We start from the raw sequence: 22,076 nt of genomic DNA, 5'->3' as shown, positions 1-22,076 counted from the left end.
GGATTAAATATTACAACACTTCTCTGTTGTCAAGTTTGTAAAAAAATAAAAGAGTCTTGCAGAAGGTCCATTCACCTCTTTATAGCCAAATTCATATATACTCACTCAATCTGAGATGGAAATCTCCTACCTCTCCATAGGAAGGGTTTTCTGGAATGGCAGAGGAGTTTCATGTTATACAGGGTGCTGTATAACAGAGATTAAACACCAGCACAATTATCTGGGAGCTTTCCTTTTTCTTTTTTAATGTTTGCTTTGTCCATAGTATAACATTTCAAAAAACATACAAAAGTCTTTCACCTGGGTGAAGATGTATACCTGGTTGGCTGGTCAGTCCTGGGAGAGATTCCTGCAACTGATAGGTTGAGGTTGATGATGATGTCCCATCAGCTGTGTTATTTGATGCCATGTACGCTCCATATGTGGATGCTGAGTAATACTGTGCATACTGGTTTTGGCCAAAGGCTGTGTAGGATGGATAATCCTGAAACAATAATTGAAATGGGTATGTTTGAAAGAGAAATTACTCTCCAGCATCCACTAAAGAAAACCAATCACTTTGGTCTATCACTGAAGGCTACATGGCATTGAGTCCACAGCTTTGAGCTGATCCTAAGAACAGATACTATTTTGTGTGTATATTTGTTTACAATTTTTGTTTATTCAAGAAGCAGACAGACACACACATAGAGAAGGAAACAAGGAGGTAAGCAAAGAGAGAGAGCCCTGTCTAGCTGGTGGTCTACTCCCCAAATGCTGCAGTGGCTCGTGGGCATTGTGAGACAGCAGACAAATCTGGGTGCCAGGAACTCAATCTAGGTCTCTCACATGAGTCCCAGGGACCTAACTGCTTGAGCCATCACTACTGTAACACAGAGTATGTACTTTCAGGAAACAGGAATCTAGAACCACTACTGGGTATTGAACCCAGGTACTGTGATAGGGACACAGGTGGAATCTTACAAGCTAGGTCATTTGCCTACTCCTGTGGGTATCTTTTATATATGCATAGTAATGAACTACCCTTATGATTTTTTGGAAACCAGGTCCAGCACGGAAATTTAAATCCATATAAAGTTTGCATACTCTTTTTTTGAAATAAAAGATTGTGTTTATTTATTTGAAAGTCAGAGTTACAGAGAAGAGAGAGAAAGAGATCTTCCATCCACTGATTACGCCCTAGATTGGTGCAACAGCCCTGGCTGGGCCAGGCCAAAGCCAGAAGCCAGGAGCTTCATCTGGGCATCCTACATGGGTGGCAGGGGCCCAAACACTTGTCTTCAACTTCCACCACTTTTTTTTCCAGGCCATTAGTAGGGAACTGGATGGGAAGTAGAGCAGCCGGAACCCAAATTGGAACCTATATTTGATGCCAGCAATGCATCCTCCAGCTCTACCCATTATGCTGCAACACTGGCCCCAAGCATTGCATACTCTTCATTTTGCTTTCCATAGTTACTTATCCAAGGACTTACATCTTCACAACCTTTGCACTTGAAGTGGAACAGAGATGGAAACAGTTCTAATACATCTTCCAGCATTGCCACTGAGGGACAGCTGTGGCTGCCCCTCCCAGGTCACATGCAGACATCAATCTGCATTTTTGTAATTTTTGTCCCCCTTCTAGATTACCCTTGAAGATTCTGTCTCTTGGCAGGAAATAACAAATAAAATACAATGACTAAGAGATGTTCTTAGCTAACCTGTCACAAACATGCACCATCCATGGCCTTGACTTGAAGTCCTTAGTGAAGTATTCAAATATTTGGTTCCCACACCCCTTTGTTATAGAAGAAAATGAAAGCATTGGACCAATTCCCTGGAACTGTTTTTTATTTAAAAATTTTTAGAACTGGAGAACGATAAAAATGATTTTTCCAAACCCTTTTACATATGAAGATGATGGCTCAGGTTCTGTTGTGATAATCAGTATTTAATATCCAGCATGTTTTAACCCAAGTATCAGTAATGACAAGTCCTTTGTCAGAATTAAGATCCCTTGAGGTGACATGTTCTGAATGGAACAAATATCCATGTTTGATGTGGTTTCAAAAATGGAAATTTTTCACATAAGTCATTGTGTGTATTATCAGAGAGGATCAACTTCTCCAGTATCAATTATGAGCCAAGAAAAATATCTCTTATCAAAATCTGAATGAAGCTCCTAGCAGCACCTTTCTGAATAAAACAGTGAGAGAAAGTACACAGAACTTACTTTGTGTCAAGGCACTGTTTAAGGGCTTACACAGATTTACTCACCTAATCCAGACAACCTTCCATGTGGTATAATTATCTGTGCTTTACATGGAAGGAGACTGGAGCACCAAGGGGTTAAGTGCTTTGCACAAGGTCACACAGCTAAGTTTCAGAACAGAATTAGAACCCAGAGTCTCCCTCTCACATCTGTGTGCTGAACCTGGTAACCTGCTAATATCCTCAGAGGACAAAGAAAGTCCAGATGATTAGCCTCAGAAAACAGTTTTGTGGACTCAAACATACAATAGAAGGTCTCTCCTTCTATTCATTTCCACTATCATCATCTAAACTACTTTTATGTCCTATTGCAACCAACATGCTCATTTTCTAATTTTTCTCTTTGTTTCCATCTTTGACTTTTGCCAAAGACCCTGAAGTCAGAGTAATATAATAACTTCTCATTTGGCTTGGAAAACAATCCAAATTCCTTCCTGTAAATCATAGGGCCCAATGAGAGCTGGCCCTGCCTTATCTCTGCAAATGTGGTTCCCCACTCCCCCATGCACTTATTAAATGCCAGCCTTCTGTAAGCTCAATGACACATGCAGTGTCCCCTCCTTCACGGTTTCTTTGCTGAAAAAGTCTTGCCTAACTCTTAGAAGAGCACAGTTCTGCCATATATGTGGTTTCCAGCATATAAATCTTCCACAAAGCCTCTCATCTTCAAAATTTGATTTCTATTAATATTTTAATAGGGTACTGTTCTCTCCTTTCATACTTTCTAATTGTCTCTTTATTTGTGTGTTTTTTAGATTGCTGTCTGTTTCTCTCAATAGGCTGCAAGTTCCATGACACAGGACTCAGAACTGACCCACTTCTGCCATCACCTTCGTATCCTCCAATATTGAGAATAAGTACTTGATAAAAGAATACATTTGTACACAGACCATAGTCCAAAATAACAATTGTGCTTTATGCTGATCTCAATGTACTTAGATATAATTGGTTCTGTTTTCTGATTAAATATTTATAAATAAATTTTCTTCTCTTTTATTAATCTTTTTGAAATATTCCCAAGTAGAGTGAAGTTGATTCTTGTGTCACTCTGCCTAGTATATATTTCCATGATTATACTCATTAGATCTTTCTGTCCAAATTCTATATCTTTAGGAAGACTGTGCTCTTCTAGAAACAGGGAACAATTAATTACTAATTTCAATCCTTCAGGTCTAGTAAAAACCCTAACATATAACATATATGTTATATATATATAACAGGTGCAAAATAAATCCCTGCTGTATCAATAAATAAGTGAATATAATTAAGTAATCAAAAATTCTCAGTTTTTTAAATCAAATATGCATGCTGACTCACGTTACATGTGTGATTTGTCAAAGGATATCATTTTTTCCAATTAATTCCAAATTATACAGTTTAATGCCATCATAATATTACTCCATACTATTTTAATAATCAATATTTCCTTTTTATCCTCTGTCATGTTAACAGAACCAAATTAGACGAATGGACAGAATTTCTTCAATAAATCCAAAGAAAAAACACTTGTGCAATAACTTACATTTTAGAATATGGAAAAGTCTAGTAATCTTCTTAAACTAAAATAGTGCACTGGCTGCCCAGAAATCAGCTACTCTTCAATTTCAATTACTCTGAACATGGTTAAGTACCAGGAAATAAGAACACATTAATCTGAAGTATCAACATACTTCAGATGACTCACTCACTCATGGACACTCAGTCTTGTTCCACACAGTATTTTAACAAGCTGGCTTTTAAAATTAACAAGGAAACACAATTAGAAGGAGGAGCAATGTCTACTAAAAGTAGGCACAGTCACAAAGGCAAAAAATAACAGCCATCAGGAAAGCAGGAATCAAGAATTTATTAAAAGAAATCACATAAATAAAATTTTTTAAACTTAAAGAGCCGACAGTAGTTCCAGAGTCAATTTGCTTAATAACAAACAATATTTTCCAGGATTGAAAATGTAATATGGTCTACAGTACTATCCTATGATTGACCACAGCTCAACCTGTTGATTTTCATGATAACTGTGTTTATCAAGAAAAAATAAAATTGCATAGTACATTTTATGATAATAGGAAAATATCTAATACACTTTTGTAACTCCATTTCAAGTAATTAAAATAAATATAGCTAAATGTTTAAAGAATAAACGTGCAGCAACCGAAAAGTCTAAAACAGCCAAATCAACATATATCACAACATTTCTGGATAGCAAACTTCTTACTATCCTGAAACACTATCTTAATTTTGAATAGAGAAACCTTTTCTAGAATAGTACACATGTGTATGATAACCTGAAAGTATTCTTCATAAATCTGAAATGGATATAAAAATATAAACACCATACCTGTTGTGAACCACTGAAATTCGTTGAATTGGAAACTGAATTATTTGCATAAATAGTAGATGATGGTGCAAAACTAGAACCTAGAGGTAAAGAACAAATTGCACTTAAGAAGTATTCCTTGTAAAGCGATGAAAATATTTCACTTTGAAGAATTCCACAATAGAAATATATTTGTATTCTGTTGCAAAGTCAGTGAAATCTGAAGTTGGGAAAGTGTTTCGGAAAATATGCTTGTCATGATCCCTGCTGTACCAATTGGTAGAGTCTTTTCTATGGAAGTCTGTTGTTCTAAACAGGAACACATGGGAAGTCTCCGCCAGGACTGAGGCTAACATTCAAGGGTTGTCTGCAAGTGCAGGGCTACTCAAAGAACAAAATACTATATATTCTGAGTCTAGTCCCAGGAAGCCACTGGAAATTTCAAATCATCACATAAACTGCATTTGCATATAAAATCATTTAAGTTAAATATTTGGACCGGGTTAGGATGTAGGAAATAAACATACAGAACACAATGAGAATGATGTTTGGAGTTCCTTGCCATTTTACTCTTTCATGCCCTTTCTATAAAAAAAATAAATAATTGAATTAGTATTCAGATTAAGTTTTGAGAGCCTTCTAAAACTTTACTACAGATCTGAAATTCATGGATCTTTAAAGTTAGGACAAAAACAAGTGAACTATCAATTATAGATTCTTAAGAAAACATGTGTTCTTATAGAAAGTACTTGGCAAGGAGTAAAATCAGACTACTGAGGCAACTGAACATATCAACATTTTTTTTTTTTTTGACAGGCAGAGTTAGAGAGAGAGAGAGAGAGACAGAGAAAGGTCTTCCTTTTCCGTTGGTTCACACCCCAAATGGCAGCTACAGCTGGTGCGCTGCGCCAATCCGAAGCCAGGAGCCAGGTGCTTCCTCCTGGTCTCCCATTGGGGTACAGCACCCAGGCACTTGGGCCATCATCCACTGCCTTCCTGGGCTACAGCAGAGAGCTGGACTGGAAGAAGAGCAACTGGGACAGAACTGGCACCCCAACCGGGAGTAGAACCCGGGGTGCCGGCGCTGCAGGCAGAGAATTAGCCAAGTGAGCTGTCGCGCCGGCTATCAACATGTTTTGACTACTGATATATTAGGTAATCAATGCACTAAATCTAGCCTGAAAGAGCCAATACAAATGTATTTGCAGAAAAAAAAAAAAAAAGTGCTGTCAGCCTGCTCACTGAAACTGTGTGGTTCACTGTGGCCATGGCATGTACTCAAATATGTTTCAACCTACAGTCTAGGTAAATGAGACCTGCTGTTTCATAAAATGTTGATATTGGTTGATTCAAATATATTAATATAGCCCCAAATTTATGACTAACAACACAGATAAAATGACAGGTAAGAACTTTCAATGCTTTTAATGCTAATAAACATTTTTGCTGCAACTATTACACAAAGATCAATATAATTTTTTAATAGGAGTCAAAAACAATATAAGATAAAAGATGACCCCTATTGAAGTCTGGAGGGGTGCAAATTATATAAATATGTAGTTACTTCAAGAAATACAGCATCAATAGGAGAGAGGTATTTCAGGAATGAAGAAAAAATCTTCCATCACTCGGTGATAAGTAAAACTTAGAAAAGTGCTAATTCACTTTTAAATATAATCAAAACAGCATTACATACCTAAGGAATACAGAAAAGAAAATACTGGTGTGTGCAATGAATCTTTTAAATCGCTTAACTCGACACCAAACGTGTGACTAACCTGGTGGTTGGCTTTGAGCTTGCTTTGCTTGGCCTTGGTTTCCTGCCGATGTTATGCAGCTTAAACTTAAGTATTTACATTAGGTATGGGTCATGTTTCTTGATGTATATTCAACTGTTTTCAACATATTTCTGCTCAGTTATTTGTCTTTCTTAAGAAACTGTGTGAGCAGTGGTAAAGTTTAAAACTGATTTCATGACCGGATATTCTTAGTCTGGAACCAAGGAGTCTCACTCAAAGAATTAGTTCTCAGCTAACGCTTTTTGTGTGTGGCTACTTACCTGGCATTTGGTAAGAATATGGTGTCTGGCCTGGCTGTGGAGTAGAAAATCCTGGGCTGTAACTGAGGCAGCCACTCTGCAATGGAGCCTGAGTTTGGGAAAGTCCGCTCTCTGTCTTGATGGCGGGCAACATCACACCCAAATCTGTTCAGGAAATGCATGAACAAACCACTTGATTAGTCAGATGATATTCATGTACAACAGAACACAAAACTATTAGCCAGCAGGATTACCTGCTTTTAACCAAAGAAGGAGAAGATAGAAGACGTGAAATACCATAAGTGGGCAGGCTGTAGGGCTGTCCTGTCTGTGAGTAGGCTGTGTAGACGGTTGTCTGCTGCATCCCCGAATACTGAGTCTGGCCTGCATAGGCAGACATTGTTTGAGCTGCTGGTGTAGAAAGAATGTGTGGATAGGGCCTAAATATCAGAAAAATAGCATTACTGTGGCAACAAAGACTGCATATTAATTCAGACAGCTTAGATTCAGTGAAGTCCTATACTATCCAGCAAGTAATCTTCCTCCGTACCCATAATGTAGCTTTAACAGCCTACGAAAGACCAGGCTCTGCTACAAACAAGTCCAGTGACCTTGAACAAACTGCCTAAGTCTATACTTTATCTGTAAAATGAGGAATTTGGTTTCAGTCTTGTATCTGAAGTATCTTCTGAATCTAAAAATGTTTATTTACATCTGAAATAGTACTCCAATTAATATGTAAATGCAGAAAATGTAGCATGTATGGTTAATTTCTACCTTCCGGAGCACAATACCATGTGCAGACAGTAGGAGTAATCTGCTACGCTGTGACTTAGGAAGTCTATTCAAAAGCCTTTCAATAGGAAATTTTAACAAAAACACAAACAGAAACAAAAACCAGGGAGGAGGCTTCCTGAGAAATAATGTAATGTCATTCTCTACACAATGTTTCATTTTATGTAGCATTCTCCCTGGCTATCCAATCCTCAGCCTTTACTTCAGGACACTGCAGAAAATAACCTGTTATCTTTAAATGGGCATGTTTCAGGAGCAAGCATCTTGGCTCAGCTGGCTGATTCCAAACAAATTCAGATACAAACTCAACCTAGTTTAATGTGAAATGTCTATTCCTGTCCTCAATGAGGTAGATTATACCTTAGGCAAAAAAAACCACTAAAGCATATTCTCCAAAAATATGCTAATTAGAACTTGAAATCCAATGAAAATATTTCTAAGATGGCATGAATCATGAATGTAGATGTTTGTATAAAATGTAATCCCTTTAGATTCAAAGCAGCCAGTACTTTTAAATTGTCATTAAAAATAAAATATATTCAGGCTTGAGCTTGAAGTTTTCCTCAAGGTATAAATATCTAGAATGAAGGGAAGTATCCAGATAAAAGTTGGTATTTCTAATTTATACAAGATATTTATCTGTATTTATGACATATCCAAGTAATATATATCAACCACATATCTATGATACACTTATAGATGTACATGTTTGCCAATTTAAAGTTGTTATATTATATGAATACAAATTAGTAATTATAATTTGGGAAAATCATTCCAGCAAACCTGAAAGAATCTACTGACTACTTACTTGGAAGGATACAGCTGTGGGGAATACTGATGCGCTGATCTGGGGCTGTAGCCACTACTTGTTATTACTGCAAGACACAAACAAACCAGTGCACAAAATGCTGCTTCATAAATCCATTTCACTACAGTGTACATAACCAGTTTGAAGAAATCATTAAAATGTTAAACACATGTTTCAAAAATTAATTTATTTTATTAAAAAACAGAGAAGTCATTTTCTAAAATGCATTTTCTAAAGTGGAATAGCTGCCTAAAAACTTTCTCCTAATTAAACCACTTCAAGGTTTGTTCTAAGAGCATGCAGTGAACATTCCTCTTACCAATCATCTACCACTCTTTGATTTTCTCATACTGCTAGCATGCTCTTAAGTATTATGCTATGAATAAACATATTTGATTATAGGGTAATTGAGCTTTTATGATATGAAAAAATTTTAAATGTGTAACCTTTACATTTTAAATTCCAAATATTATGGCACTGTATATTGATCTTGTTCCGTATTTAATTCAAATACACTACAAATCAAGAAAAATCTCATGTTTCATCCTTCATTTTATAATTGCAAATGCTGTTGTTTCCTATTTTCCTTAATTTTACCAATCAGATGAGTAGTTAAAAAGTGCAGAACCCAAAGTATTGTAGTAATAGAATACACCTAGAAAGTTAGGGGTGACAATGAAACACTTTTAGGAACATCATCAAGAAATGCAGTAGCAACATATTTACAAATATATTTTGAACTACCAGAGATAAAACTTTTCTGAGAAGAATTTAAAAAAGAAAGTCAGATCCTATTTAAATTTCACCTAAACGTACAACTTCAAACTGGACTATATCCAAAAATTTGGAAGTTTCTCTTTCCTTTAACCATCTGCCTTGACTAAGACAGATGTATTGCAAATATATGGACTCTAAAGTGTTGAGCCAGTCCCTTCAGAGCTAATCCATACTGGGCAAGCACACAGAGTGTCTTTATTAGGCCATCTGCTGTTCATTCACTTTTCAGAAAGATTAAAGTAGTACACAATGCAGTGCTGGAATTAGTTTAGTCTAATCCATCATGGTTATACTTCAAAGTACGATGTCCTTTCTAAGTTGTTCAGAGTAATTCTGGAGCTAAACTTTGAGAATTGTAAAAGTGACAAATAGGTTTAGGTTGCTAACTATTTTATGAAACATGATATATTTCTGTACCAAAATGCTATGAAGTATCCTTGTGATCTATTGCTTCATAAACATGCAGACTTTAATGTGTTTAAAGTGCTATTTTGCCTATAAGCACTGAGTATGAAAAGTGTATTTTAGTTTTTATAACAATTATGCAGTAAACATATGTTCAGGAATATTATAAATCAGTTTTGAAATTATCAGCTATGAGTACGGGTGTTATATTCTAAGCATTTTCAACAACAAAAATTAAAATGAATTTTCTATATACATATAAGGTATTTCCAAAATTAAAAGATTAGTTTATCCTGCTACAAAACAGTTTTGAAATTAATGCTTAGTTTTTCTTATTATGTAATTTCCATAAAATTTTAAAGGCCCCTTGTATAGCTGAAAATAAACTGACCATGAAACCATTCCTGTGCTACTTATTTCTTAAAAACTTAATGTCTGAAACTTTGAAATTAACTTAATGAGAGCAGTCTATACTAAAACCATGGGGCTAAAGGTACATTGTATAGCAATAGTGTTATTCCATGAGAAATTCAGTCTCATTATTACTCCCAATAGTGAATACTCTGTTTTGAGAAAATACAGTAAATGAGGCTTAATTCCAGGTTGTTCTGTCTTTTCTTATGGAATTTCACCTTGGTACACTGAAGAGTTCAGTTACACATATTAGTTATTCTCAAGATTGTAAAATACAAGACTTTCTCAGAGATACATCAAACAATGAAAAGAAACATTAATTGCAAAGGCTTTTTATTAAATAAAACAAAGAGCAGAATTATATATTTCAGGAAAAAAAACAAATATATAAACGCAATTCTGAATATATAGGATACTTTCTACCTCTAAAAAGTGAACCTTCACATCATCCAAACAGTGGACTTTCACACTATCAAGGCTCCGTTAACCTTTAACATTTCATATTAATGTCCACATTTTAACTTCCTACATAGACTGTAAAACCTTTGTCCCAGAAAATAAAGATGTTCACATAAGAAATGTAAAACAGTTTATGCTTCTTTAATGAAATGTATACATTATTCTATCTCAAAATTTGTGGATAACTGATAACAACAAAATTGGATTAAAGTGAGTTGTGATATGCCAATCAAATAAAAACTCTTCCTACTAAGGGCAGTCTAATCTCTGGAAAAGCTTTAATTTACTTCCCCATTGTCAACTAATCAATCATAGTCAATTACCCAACACACTCCACCTATTGTGCCTCATTATTTCTGAACACAAAAGGAAGCAAGAACTGCTCATCTTCAAAATGTCCCTAAGAACAATTAGAGTGAACTCTGTATATCTATCATGAACTTTTCAGAGGTTGGTGTCAAACTATTTAAGGTTTTACTCTCATTTTCACACATTTTAGATCAGTGACTCTCACGAGAAATAAGACATCTAAATGTCTGGAGATATTTTTGGTTGTCATAACTGGGGGTACTACTGGCATTCTGGGGTAGATGCAAAGATTCTGATGGACATTTTGTAATGAAGACAATAGCTCCCTAATAGTAAAGAATTAGCAAAAATTTTAATAGTGTTATTGAGAATACCTACCCTAAGCCATTGCTGATGTACAGAACTTTCTAAAGTGCTGGAAAATGTTTAATATCTCAGTTGTCCAATATAGTATCCACTGAGCATAGGCAGCTACTGAATGCTTCAATTGTGGCTAATTTGATTAGAAACAAAATTATGGATTTTTACCAAATGTCCCTTTGAGTTTCAACAGTCATGTGTGGCTAGTGGCTACTTTATTGGGAAGTAGCGTCCTAGAGAGTTCTTAAAAGAACTGGTAAAATGTCTGTAAATAAAATGAGTGAATGAATTTCAAAAAGGATGACTGTTCACACCCACTTCTTTCTCATATTTATGTTTTCTGATGGAGTATTATAGACTAAAACCCATGACTGGTGGTCAGCACCTGGCTCTGGAGTCAGTGACCAGTTATGAGGCCTTGATGCAACCACCGGAAACTTCTCTGTTTACCTTGGTATTGCCCTTCAAATGATCAGAGAGCTCTGGAATTCCTTCTAAGGTGAACTTCTATGGTTTTATCATTCAGTTTTCCACTAGCTTGGAGTGCACTACTGAAGTATGCCAGCAGTTAATTAATAATTTCACATTTTTCCTTAAAATATTTTTCTTATACTTTTACTTTGAGTCATGGTAAGTGAGAAATATAGAATAGTAATGGTGGGACCTATCTTTTGGGAGGCAGGTGAATTCCTAGAAAGGGTGTGGATTGGTACATATAAGTCCCTATGCAAGGTTTATGTACTGCTATTTACTTCTGTTTGCAGTACTGATATTTATGTGAATACATGGCAACTGCTTCCAGTCAGTGTGAAGCAATAAAATTGAATCATCTGTATATACAAAAATTAAATATATGCCATAATGACATCATATTTAAAGTCATACCTCAACTTGTTTCACGTAAAGCATGCCTACATAAAACCCTTGCATAGGTGAGCATGGAGAAATGCAAAATACTCTATATTAAAGTAAAATAACAGAAGCAAGATTTAATTGCCATAAATACTTCTCTAGGTTTAATTTTCATCCTTCTGATACACGTTCCTCCTCAGGTTTAAAAGAAAATCTTTTCATCAGATAATATGCCAAGGTAAATACTGTAATTAAAAAAATAAAAACACTTTAACTAAGTCAACTTAATTCATGCCCATGTGCCCAGCTGGGAGTTATCAGGTATTTATATTTAAAAAGGATTGATGTTTAAAGACACACCATTGTTGGCTTTGAAGCACAGGAGTGCTCTCCCAGGCTGGGTTCTAATGCGACCAGCATGTGCTCTCCCGCAGCCCATTAACCTTTAATACTTGTCACTCAGCTGCTTACACAGGAGGAGTTCTTTAAACCCAGGGAGGAAATAAGGTTATTTAGAAGGAACCAAATGGATAGTTTTACATCTAGAATGTTGGACCAAAGGCAGTTTTAATGTAATTGAAATGAGCAAGTGGAGGGAACAAAGTCGGCTACTACAACCTAATTATTAAATTAATTAAATACCGTATAAAATAATTGCAGAGGAAGCCAACTCTGCTTATCTCTAATAAGAAAGTCATGGGACTGTTTTGCTGTCAGCTGTAAAGCTGGCAAAATGATTCCAAACCTAATTCCCAAAAAGACACAGTTTTATGACAAGTAGTTCTCCAAAAAAGTGAATTTATTGCTACCTTTATAGAGCTCAGCGTTCTAACAGCTTTGATGTTTGTGCTGCTTATTCACAAGGAGGAGGATGTGCGCATACCCCAGCGTGAATGTAACGACACACGAGCTAAAGGCTTTACCTGACCCAGTAAAAGTGTCAAGCGCTCCATCTCCAGTCGTGGTCGTGGTTTCACTGCTGTTCAGGGGCTCTGTTTTGACTGCAAGAAGAGACACTACGTAGAAGAATAAGGACATGTGAGTTTCCTTCTAAATTTATATCAAAGACCCTGACTGTTCTACTAGTGATTTTTCTAGCTACCGTGGGCATGCAAGAGAAAACTGGAGAAGTTGATGAGGACAGTTCTGTTAATTTAGCTTCTAAGTGGACATGCATTTACAGAGGATTTAATCTAAAATCCTCTGAACTAGGTCTCTCTGGCTGGCTTTGAAAGGCAGTCAGCCTTAAAGAGTGAAACAGCAATACACATATTTGCAGTTTTAACTCACCTAAGCACACTCTGGTATAGTCAACAGACAGAAAAAAGAGTCAGTCTTCAGCACATATAATCCAAATCATAACAGAGAGATTGACTAGCTTATATTTTATTCTTCCCGGAAGATGCTTTTTAAAATTTCTGATTTCATAAGAGTATAATGGAGGTAAAGGCAAACACAGAAACCATGGGCCTATTCCTGCGCTGGGTGCAAAATGAGGCACTCAATAAATATTCTGTTTTAAAAAAAGACTTAGGGGACATTATGTGTTGGGCTTTGTATTTTGCTGGTACAGTCATTTTAATGGTACAGTCATTTTTAAAGCTAAGCTTGGAATCAGAGATCACTTCTTACAGCCACAAGTATCTCTTTTGAAAACACTTGCACTATGTCATAAACACTCCGAGGCAGTGTATTTTTTGACAGGATCCTCACTTGACAATGAAGTAGCCTGGCACACATTACAATTATTAGTTGCAACAAGGAGGGGACAGTGATAAACCCTCTACCCATTTGGTCACACCATATTTTCCCTTTTTGGCAACACCCACTACACATACCACAGCAGCAAAGAAATAAACTAAGTTACTTTCTGATTAACACCTCTTATGCTTTCTGCTCGTATATGGAATGACAGTTAAATAACTGAGAAGCAAGCCAAAGACTATAAAGAAGAAACTGAAGACTAGCCAATTAGGAACAATTACAGCAAAAAGTAGTGGAGCTCACAGGCTAGCCACCAACTAATAAAGTCAGTAGTATTACATTGTTAGAAAGGCAATTGGTTTATGGGAAAACATGCAATAATGATTATGCTTTTTACACATTAGCTGAATTGACCACACCCTCAGCGAACCATGGTTAATTTAGGACAGATGATTGAAAATGACATGATAACTCGATAGAAAATTCAGAGAAGTGTAAAGGTTGAAAAGAGGAAGTAAATAAAGTTGGATTCCTTATCCTATCAAAGGGGAAATGTAAGGTTGACTTTCTAATAGTAACAATAATTTGAGGAGTAGTGTTTAATCATTTGTGTAATGATAAATAATTTGAGGAGTAGTGTTTAATCAATTGTGTAATGATAAATAATGAATCATCATTACTAGTTTTGAGTATTATTTTGCATAGCAATTCTTACTACAGTTATATCTGATTGATAACTATACTTACCATTACTAAGTTATTTATCACTCCAAAATTATTCTTTATTTACACAGTTTACTATGTATTAAATGATGTACATTTAATTAACCCTTAAAATAATCCTGGTGGATACAAATAATGATATCCAACTTATACAAAGAAAACTGTGTATACTCTGGTGGACTGAGGATCCTGGATAAGTTACAATGCAAGATAAGGAAGAGCTACAGTCTAAATTCAGGTGTATAGCTCCAACACTCAACGATCTTTCCACCTTAACAGGCTGCCTTCAGGTGTGGTTTCTCACAGAGGCTCATACCATGGTGAGAAGGTGGCTATCTTCTAGACAGAGTCATTAGGAACACCTTATTAAACATGCAAGTGAAAAATACTGGAAGAGGATTCTAAGGTATGTTTTATATTTCTTTCTCATTATCTATTTTAAAACACAACAAGTAGGTTTTAAAATAGGTAGCAACAGCAGCACACAGTGAAAACATACTTGATACATCCAGGAGCTATTTCTGTGCTTTTCAGGCATCAGATTATTTGTTCCTCATAGAAGTCAGCAGATAATACTATCATCTTCATGTTTCAGATGAGGGAATGGAGGCACAAAGAAGTTCAATAACTTGCCCATATTCACATAATTAATGAGAGTTAGAATTTGAAATTAGGTAGTGTGTTTTCTGAACCCAAACTGTAATCCATACTGCCTTTTAGGCAGCATTAACTAATCCAGAAATGCTTTCATTTGTATAAAGATCAAGACTATGGCCTAGGTAGGTGTAAAGGCTACTCTTTGCAATGCAACATCCACATCTGACTTCTGATATCAATGATAAGTAGGCTTGGTCCAAAGCCTTCAGCAAAACTTGGAGGGTAACCATGGCTACTATAAATTTGTCTGTATCTACAGGAGTATTTGTAAAATAGGTTTATTATACTACCAGTAATGTGTGTTTCACGTATGAGTTGAGTCTGATAAAACTGGTCTAAAGCCAGACATGAAAATTCATTTCATAGTTTTGAATTCCAGATTTGAGATTTGATTTCAAAAACTCAGTATTGGTTTTGATTACAATCCCCTCAATTTGAAAGTTTTAGGTAGCCAAAAGGAGAAAGAAGAGGGAGAAAGAGTTTTTGTTCCAATTCATTATATTGGCAACATCGCTCATTAAAATTACAAAAGTCAGCATTTGGTAAAAAAACAAAAATAAAGCTCATGTTCTAAGTAAAAGTATTCCCTAGAAAGTGTGTGAAGACAGGATTAAGGTATTTTCAGAGTATTAAGGTGCATGGATTTTAAAATGACAATTCAACAAAACAGATGCTAACATGTGGGGGAAATGGCACACATTAAGGTAAAATGATTTTTCCTATGCAAGTAAGAACAAAAGAGAAAAGAGGAAAAAAATCAATTATGCTGTCACAGAAAATAAATTATTTCACTTAAAGCAGTGAGCATCAGCAAACATCTCTTTAGCTCCAAGTAAGATGTAAAGTTGTTTTAATTTTTTAAAGGAAAGTGGTAACATTAGATAATAATAAACAATTTGATTTTTTCAGCAATAGAGAAATCGAAAGGTGAAATCAACATGCCTTATATTATTAATTGATTTAATAAAGAGATGTTAGAATACCAAGAAGTATTATCTTGATATTCATAAAACAGGGAATTGCTGTGACCACTGCATAATAATTGTAGATAAAGCTTGAGAAATGGAAATCATTTTCAGCAAAGTTCCAAATATAGTATATTTGTAGTTCATTCCATTTTCTTCTGTCTTGCTTTTGTTTTTACACTTCAAGTTGGGTATAACATACACTTTCCTAAGGGCAAGAAAGTTTTAAATTTTTTTTATTAAATCTGTTAAAGGCAGAATTGGAAAGATGTTCATTAACAAAACAAGCCTTCCGACTTTTCTAAAACTTATAAAAATCCTCATTCCAAATGATAACCAGTGTATTCTCTCTGATATATTCAAATGTATTTTAAACTATATTTTGTTTTTCTAAAACTAACAGGGGTATTTAGCTTTATTCAGGACAGCATCTGAAATCATGACATTCTATAAACCAGAAACAGAAACCTATAGGACAGAAACACATTTTCCAACAAAAGTAAACTTGACACCAAATGTTTCGATTCAAAAGCCACAATCACATTTTAATGCCCCCAGTTGAAGAGTTTTGAGGTTTTATTCTTTCACATTCTCAAAATAAGTGAGTAAAAGCTAATTTCTCTGAAACTGGGATAAAATGCCTTTTTAAAGTGATTTCACAGAACCATCATGTTAAGAAATACTTGTATTGTTAGTCTCCCCATATCACTACCTATCTACTTGCAAATTGGCTGCTCTTCATACATATGAATAGTGAAAAAAAATATATATGCATACACAGATATGGAAGGATTTTTTATTTTAAGCTATAAAAATAACTGATAATTTTAAACTAAATCAAGGTCATACATGCTTAATATTAGGTGTTGATTATGGCTAATAAATCATTTATTTCCTCTTTTCACATCCCAAGTTTCAATCCTATCTGCATACATGTATTTTCAAAGAAAATTTAATTTTATCTCTTGAGAATATCTTTAGAATGTTAATATACCATTAGTGTGCTTTATTATTTTTTAAGAAAGTTTGATTTATTGACATAATTCAGATTTCAACTTCATTTGTTGCAATATCAGGCTTAATCCTTGAAAAGTGACACAACTAATTTACATTTTACATTTCATCTTCAGGAACCTGTGTTTAAACTCATGTGTCTATTTTTAAATTATTTGTTTATTTAAAAGGCAGAGAGGGAGAGAGAGATCCCATTCACTGGCTCACTCCACAAAAGTCGGCAAAGGACAGGAGCCAGGAATAATCCAGGTCTTCCTTAGGGGTGGCAGGAACCCAAATACTTGAGCCTTCATTGCATCCCAGGGCCTGCAGTAGCAGGAAGCTGGAGCCAGGAGCTAAAGCCAGGTGTTGAACCCAGGTACTCTGAAATGGGATGTAGGCATACTAACTGCCAAGCCAAAAGCCTTCCCTTGAAATTTACTTGAAAGACTATGAAGTACTTCAAAAATTTTGTGGAAAAAATAGAATTAAAAGATGAGCATACTTTGGTACAAGGAATTTTTCAAGTGATATATATGAGTGTACACAAAAGCTCTTAAAAAAAGTTCATGGGATATGTCTTTTAACATGCACAAACTTGTGAAAAAAAAAAAAAACTGAACCAAAATAAACTTCTCTCTTAATTCCATTTTCCCACAAACTTTTGGAAGTATTCTCATATGTAATTCCATGCACACTTCTTTCTAAATCACAAAATCACACATAGTGACTTTTGGCAGTTTAACTTCTACAAAGAATTTCAGAAAGAGATCAGGAAAGTTACAATTTATAACACTGCAGGAAAGCAATAAGTATTGCCTACTGGTTTTAATAATAAGCACAGCTTACAATTTATGTTTGATTCAATATACTCACTCATAAAGCTGTGAGTACCAAGTGTCTTTCATTTCTAACTATCCATGGAGTATTTAATTTTGTGAAATAATTTTATGAAGCAATTTATGACTTCCATCCTAAAAGGAAAATCTAAAAAGAACAGAGTCACAGCAGTAGGTAGTTCTACTGCACAAATAATACTAGTCAGAAACAAATATCAATATCATATGAATCAATATCTAACATACTCAAATCTTTGGAAGATTCTTTGAAATATCAACTCCAAATATACAAAACACAATAAATTTGACTAGAATGTCTGGTTTTTCATTTTCCTAAACTTTGTCTTTGAAGTATTTCTTTAATCTCATGCAGAATCAAATATTGCCTTCCTTCACGAGGCTTCTACCTTAAATGCTCTACGGTACTCGTCATTTTCTTGTCTGTTTCACTCTGCTTGACTTTCAGCCCCTAGATGGCCAGTAGCATGTTCCTTGGATCACCGAGTTCCCCTTGTGTAGCACAGAAGCTTGATATATTTTTAGTTAAGTGAAAAAGTGAAAATTCACTTTTTTTAAAGGCCTTGCCCTAAGTGTACTCAACAGAGCTAGATATTTTGGCATAAAAATGTAAGTAATCATGAATCTTTAGACCATTAAGCAAATCAGTATCTGGAATCACCCATATCTGGAAATAACTTTTTATATGATAGGCATGCATGTTTATACGCCCTACATACTTTATGTAAATACCAGGCTGTGTGCCAAACCTGACCCATGGCCTGCTCTTGTATGGTTTGTGAGCTAAGAATCGTTTTTTAACTTTGTAAATGGGTGAAAAATGCCAAAAGAACAATATTTTTTGTTAATATATTATGAAATTTAGATTTTAGTGTTCAAAACTCATTTTACTCCAACACATCTATACTCATTTCTTTACATATTATCTGTTCAGTGGGGATTAATTTTTCCAACAGATATCATATGGACTAGAAGTCTGGCCACAGATTTATTTGATAAATTATGGGTGCAATTAGTCTACTTTTAAATTTGATAATTTTAATATTTTTACAAGTGATAAAAATTTGAAAAAGAAACCTAAGGACCAATATAAATCTGGAGATTAAATTATATAATTAGGATTAAGATGATGAAACATTTTAAATCACTTTAAGGAATAATGCAGCATACTTAACAAGCACTAAGGTATAATAGGATCTTCAAGTGACAGTATCAATTTATACTACTAAAGAACTTTTAATTAAAATTATATTTTTTATATCTCAAAGTTAATGGAAAGATCTTGAAAAGCCATTAATTAAATATATTTTAACTTTTGCTTTTTTATTGTATTTTATAGAGTGACCTAATTCCAATAATAAAACCAGAGTTAAAAATGAAATAGTTTATCCTCAGTGGGAGAGATTATGCAACAAATGCTCAGCTGTTTCATAAATATTTAACATAAAAAGTCGTTAAGACTCATTAAAATTTCATATCAATATGCCACAAGGACTATATTATTAATAATCAAAATGCACCTAACATTTACTATTAAAAGTTTGCCTTCCTTGGCCCAGCACATATACTGGTAAAAACAAAGGAATTTGTTATCTGACCATACACTGGAGAGGCTTTTAACATGATGCATGTTTTCATTTTCCTTAAGAAACTCTTGCCTATCGCTTCTTGGCCTTTTGGCTAAGATCAAGTGAAATTCTTGCCCAATTATTGTTGAATTATTAATCAAAGGAAGAAGGATATTCTGGTGTGTACAGAAAGTACTGGCAAACAATTTGTATACCTTATCTTGTTAAAGACAAAAGCTTTGAATGTCATAGAATTGTTATTTTCTTCCTATAGAAATGAAGGCTCAGAGAGGTTAATAACTTGTTCCATGTAACACAGCTAATAAACATAGTTCCAAGATCTAGATCCCTGGTGCCCTGGACCCAAAGTCCCTGAAGCCCAAGTCCACATGAGGCAGTCAGAATGTTTTTTAAATACTAAATATTAAAAAAATAAAAATTAAAAAATTTTGTGACACATAAAATTATATGAGATATAAATTCCAGGGCCCATAAATAAAGCTTTATTAGAATATAGCCACAGTCGTTCACGTATGAATTGCTTGCTTCTGCATCATGAAGACAAAACTGAACTGATGAGACAGACATGGCATGGCCCACCAAAATCTTGCCCAGCCAAAATTACTTACTATCTGGCTCTTTGCCAGAAAAGGCTCCAGGGTTAGAATCTAGAGTCACTGAATTTTGTCAATATGTGAATAGTTTTAAGTACAAAAATGTATATTTTAAGAGTGAATTTGAAAAACATTTAAAACTAAAATTATAAAATTAGAAGCAATGAGCATGACCAAGTGCTCTTTATTCACTGGTCATATATTCCAGTTTAACCTGAGAAACATGGTCCAGCCTACTTTGTCTGTTCTAAATGTTTACTTATAATACATATTTCTGATAGGCCTGAGCTCTTCTTTTTTAATCCTAAAATTGCATGGTGTGATAATTTTATGGTTTTCTTTTTTTTTTGAATTTTGAAAGCATTATTAGCATTTGATTTATGAGAAAGTCTGTTTATATGTGTGTGCATGAATATAGTTGATACCTATAATTCAAAGATTTAGAGATACTTAATTTATAATTTCAAGTGTATAGCTTACATTGATGATAATTTTCAAAGGATACTGGCTATTAATGTTGCTTTAGGTACTCTGGAATATTCACCAAAGTCTGTAACTTAGTAAATATCTATATGATATGCTAAAAGATTCATAAGTTAGGAAATTCTGTGGGTTCTGAAGGTGATTAAGTTGTATCTATGCTCATTCTGCTTCCACTGTTCTGAAGGACATGACTGTTAGGCTGAATTAACGTCACCATAAACTAATAAGAAGCTAGCAAACAATTGTGTGCACCTATTATGAAAAATCTAAAGAAAGAATATTACAATCTAGGGAGTCTAAGATTAGAATATCCACTGATAAGAAAACCATAGCCAACTGTTACCAACAAATAACTGAAGGGTATGTCCATTTCTCCTTTTTTTAATAAGCACTAACCACAGAGAAGGGAAGCAAACATAGAACAGCAACAGGCAGCAAAAGAGAGGAGCAAATCCACACACCCAAACACATGCAGTGTACCATCATCGCTCATACTTGTTGCAGAAGAGGGGGTGTTGCAACTCAGCAGCCAGTCTGCTGTATTTAAAACAGTCATGTTGTCCCCTGAGAAGAGGAACAGTATAAGAGTTCATTGTCTGAATGCCCGCTGAGTGTACATGAACTAATCTTCAATGCTTGCACCCATTTCTGACCTCCCAGTCCAATCTATAATTTTATTGTATGACATTTACATTTTAGTTTATCAGGTCTGTTTTAGTTCAGTTAAACATATGTACATAGTAATTAGTGAACCTCAGTTCTGATGCCAGAGTGCTTGAATTTTTTATCTTATTGCTTGTAAATAATTTAAGGTTTAAATGTACATGTTCCTACTCCACAAGTCATCACTAAATATTCATATACATTTGCAATTCTGTAATTAATTAGCTGAAATTAAAGATGCATTTTAGAGACAAATAAATATTATATACAAGGAAAATGTTAATCTATAAAGGGTATGGTGTAAAATATTATTAAATACAGGTGAGTTGCAATGCACATAACTTTACAAAGAAAGTTTTAGACTGCACAAATTAAATTAAACGGAAAGAGGTGTATCAATTTCATATTTATTTAAAATTCAAAAGAAAATATGATGTGGCAAATGCTGACATCTGGTGATATGAACAGTTTGTAAATTAAAACAAATTTCACCTAATTGACTAGACATATACTTCAAAATGATTGTGGACAATTAAAAATTCAATTTCTATATCACATATACATTTATATGGTCATATAAGGGTATCTGTAAAGTTCATGGAAACAGAATTAAAATATATGTTTATTTTTTAAAGAGTAAGTTTATTTTGTGCAAAAACATTTTAAAATCCATGCATATCTGGAACACACAAAAAGTTCATGGACATAGGTGTTATTTAAAAACTATACATAGATCAAAAATATTTTTGCACCATAAAAACCTATCTTTAAAAAATTTTACTTCTTTTTTAAGTTATTTGAAAGTTAAGACAGAGGCAGATAGATACATAGATCTCCCTCCCTCTGGTTCACTCCCCAAATGCCCATGGTAGTTACTGTGGGCGAGGTTGAAGTCACAGCTGGGAACTCAGTCTGGGTTTCCACATGGATGGCAGGGACCCAACCACTTGAACATCACCTGCTGCCTCCCAGGGTGCACATTAGCAGGATCATGGAATATCCTGGGTTCAGGCTGGGACTTGAACCCCAACATTCTGATACAGATGTGTGCATCCCAAGCAG

General features: G+C 34.6%; 1 protein-coding gene across 4 annotated transcripts in view; it reads right to left on the bottom strand.

Annotated features, from left to right (window-relative positions):
• The window catches only part of EYA4 (EYA transcriptional coactivator and phosphatase 4), a 291,369-nt gene that overhangs the window by 42,257 nt on the left and 227,036 nt on the right, over positions 1–22,076 (bottom strand). For 2 of the 4 annotated variants that reach the window (XM_062186786.1, XM_062186787.1), the window contains exons 5-10: positions 12,711–12,803; positions 8,212–8,278; positions 6,906–7,048; positions 6,630–6,773; positions 4,592–4,671; positions 319–484 (exon numbers count right to left, since the gene is read on the bottom strand). In XM_062186786.1, coding sequence (XP_062042770.1) covers positions 319–484; positions 4,592–4,671; positions 6,630–6,773; positions 6,906–7,048; positions 8,212–8,278; positions 12,711–12,803 — 693 coding nt within the window. The remainder of the gene's footprint in view (positions 1–318; positions 485–4,591; positions 4,672–6,629; positions 6,774–6,905; positions 7,049–8,211; positions 8,279–12,710; positions 12,804–22,076) is intronic. The other 2 variants (XM_062186788.1, XM_062186789.1) reach the window with 1 other exon arrangement.

Source organism: Lepus europaeus, chromosome 3 (assembly GCF_033115175.1).
Source record: "Lepus europaeus isolate LE1 chromosome 3, mLepTim1.pri, whole genome shotgun sequence".
In the NCBI taxonomy this organism is placed as follows: domain Eukaryota; kingdom Metazoa; phylum Chordata; class Mammalia; order Lagomorpha; family Leporidae; genus Lepus; species Lepus europaeus.
This window is presented reverse-complemented; position numbering and strand designations above follow the sequence as displayed.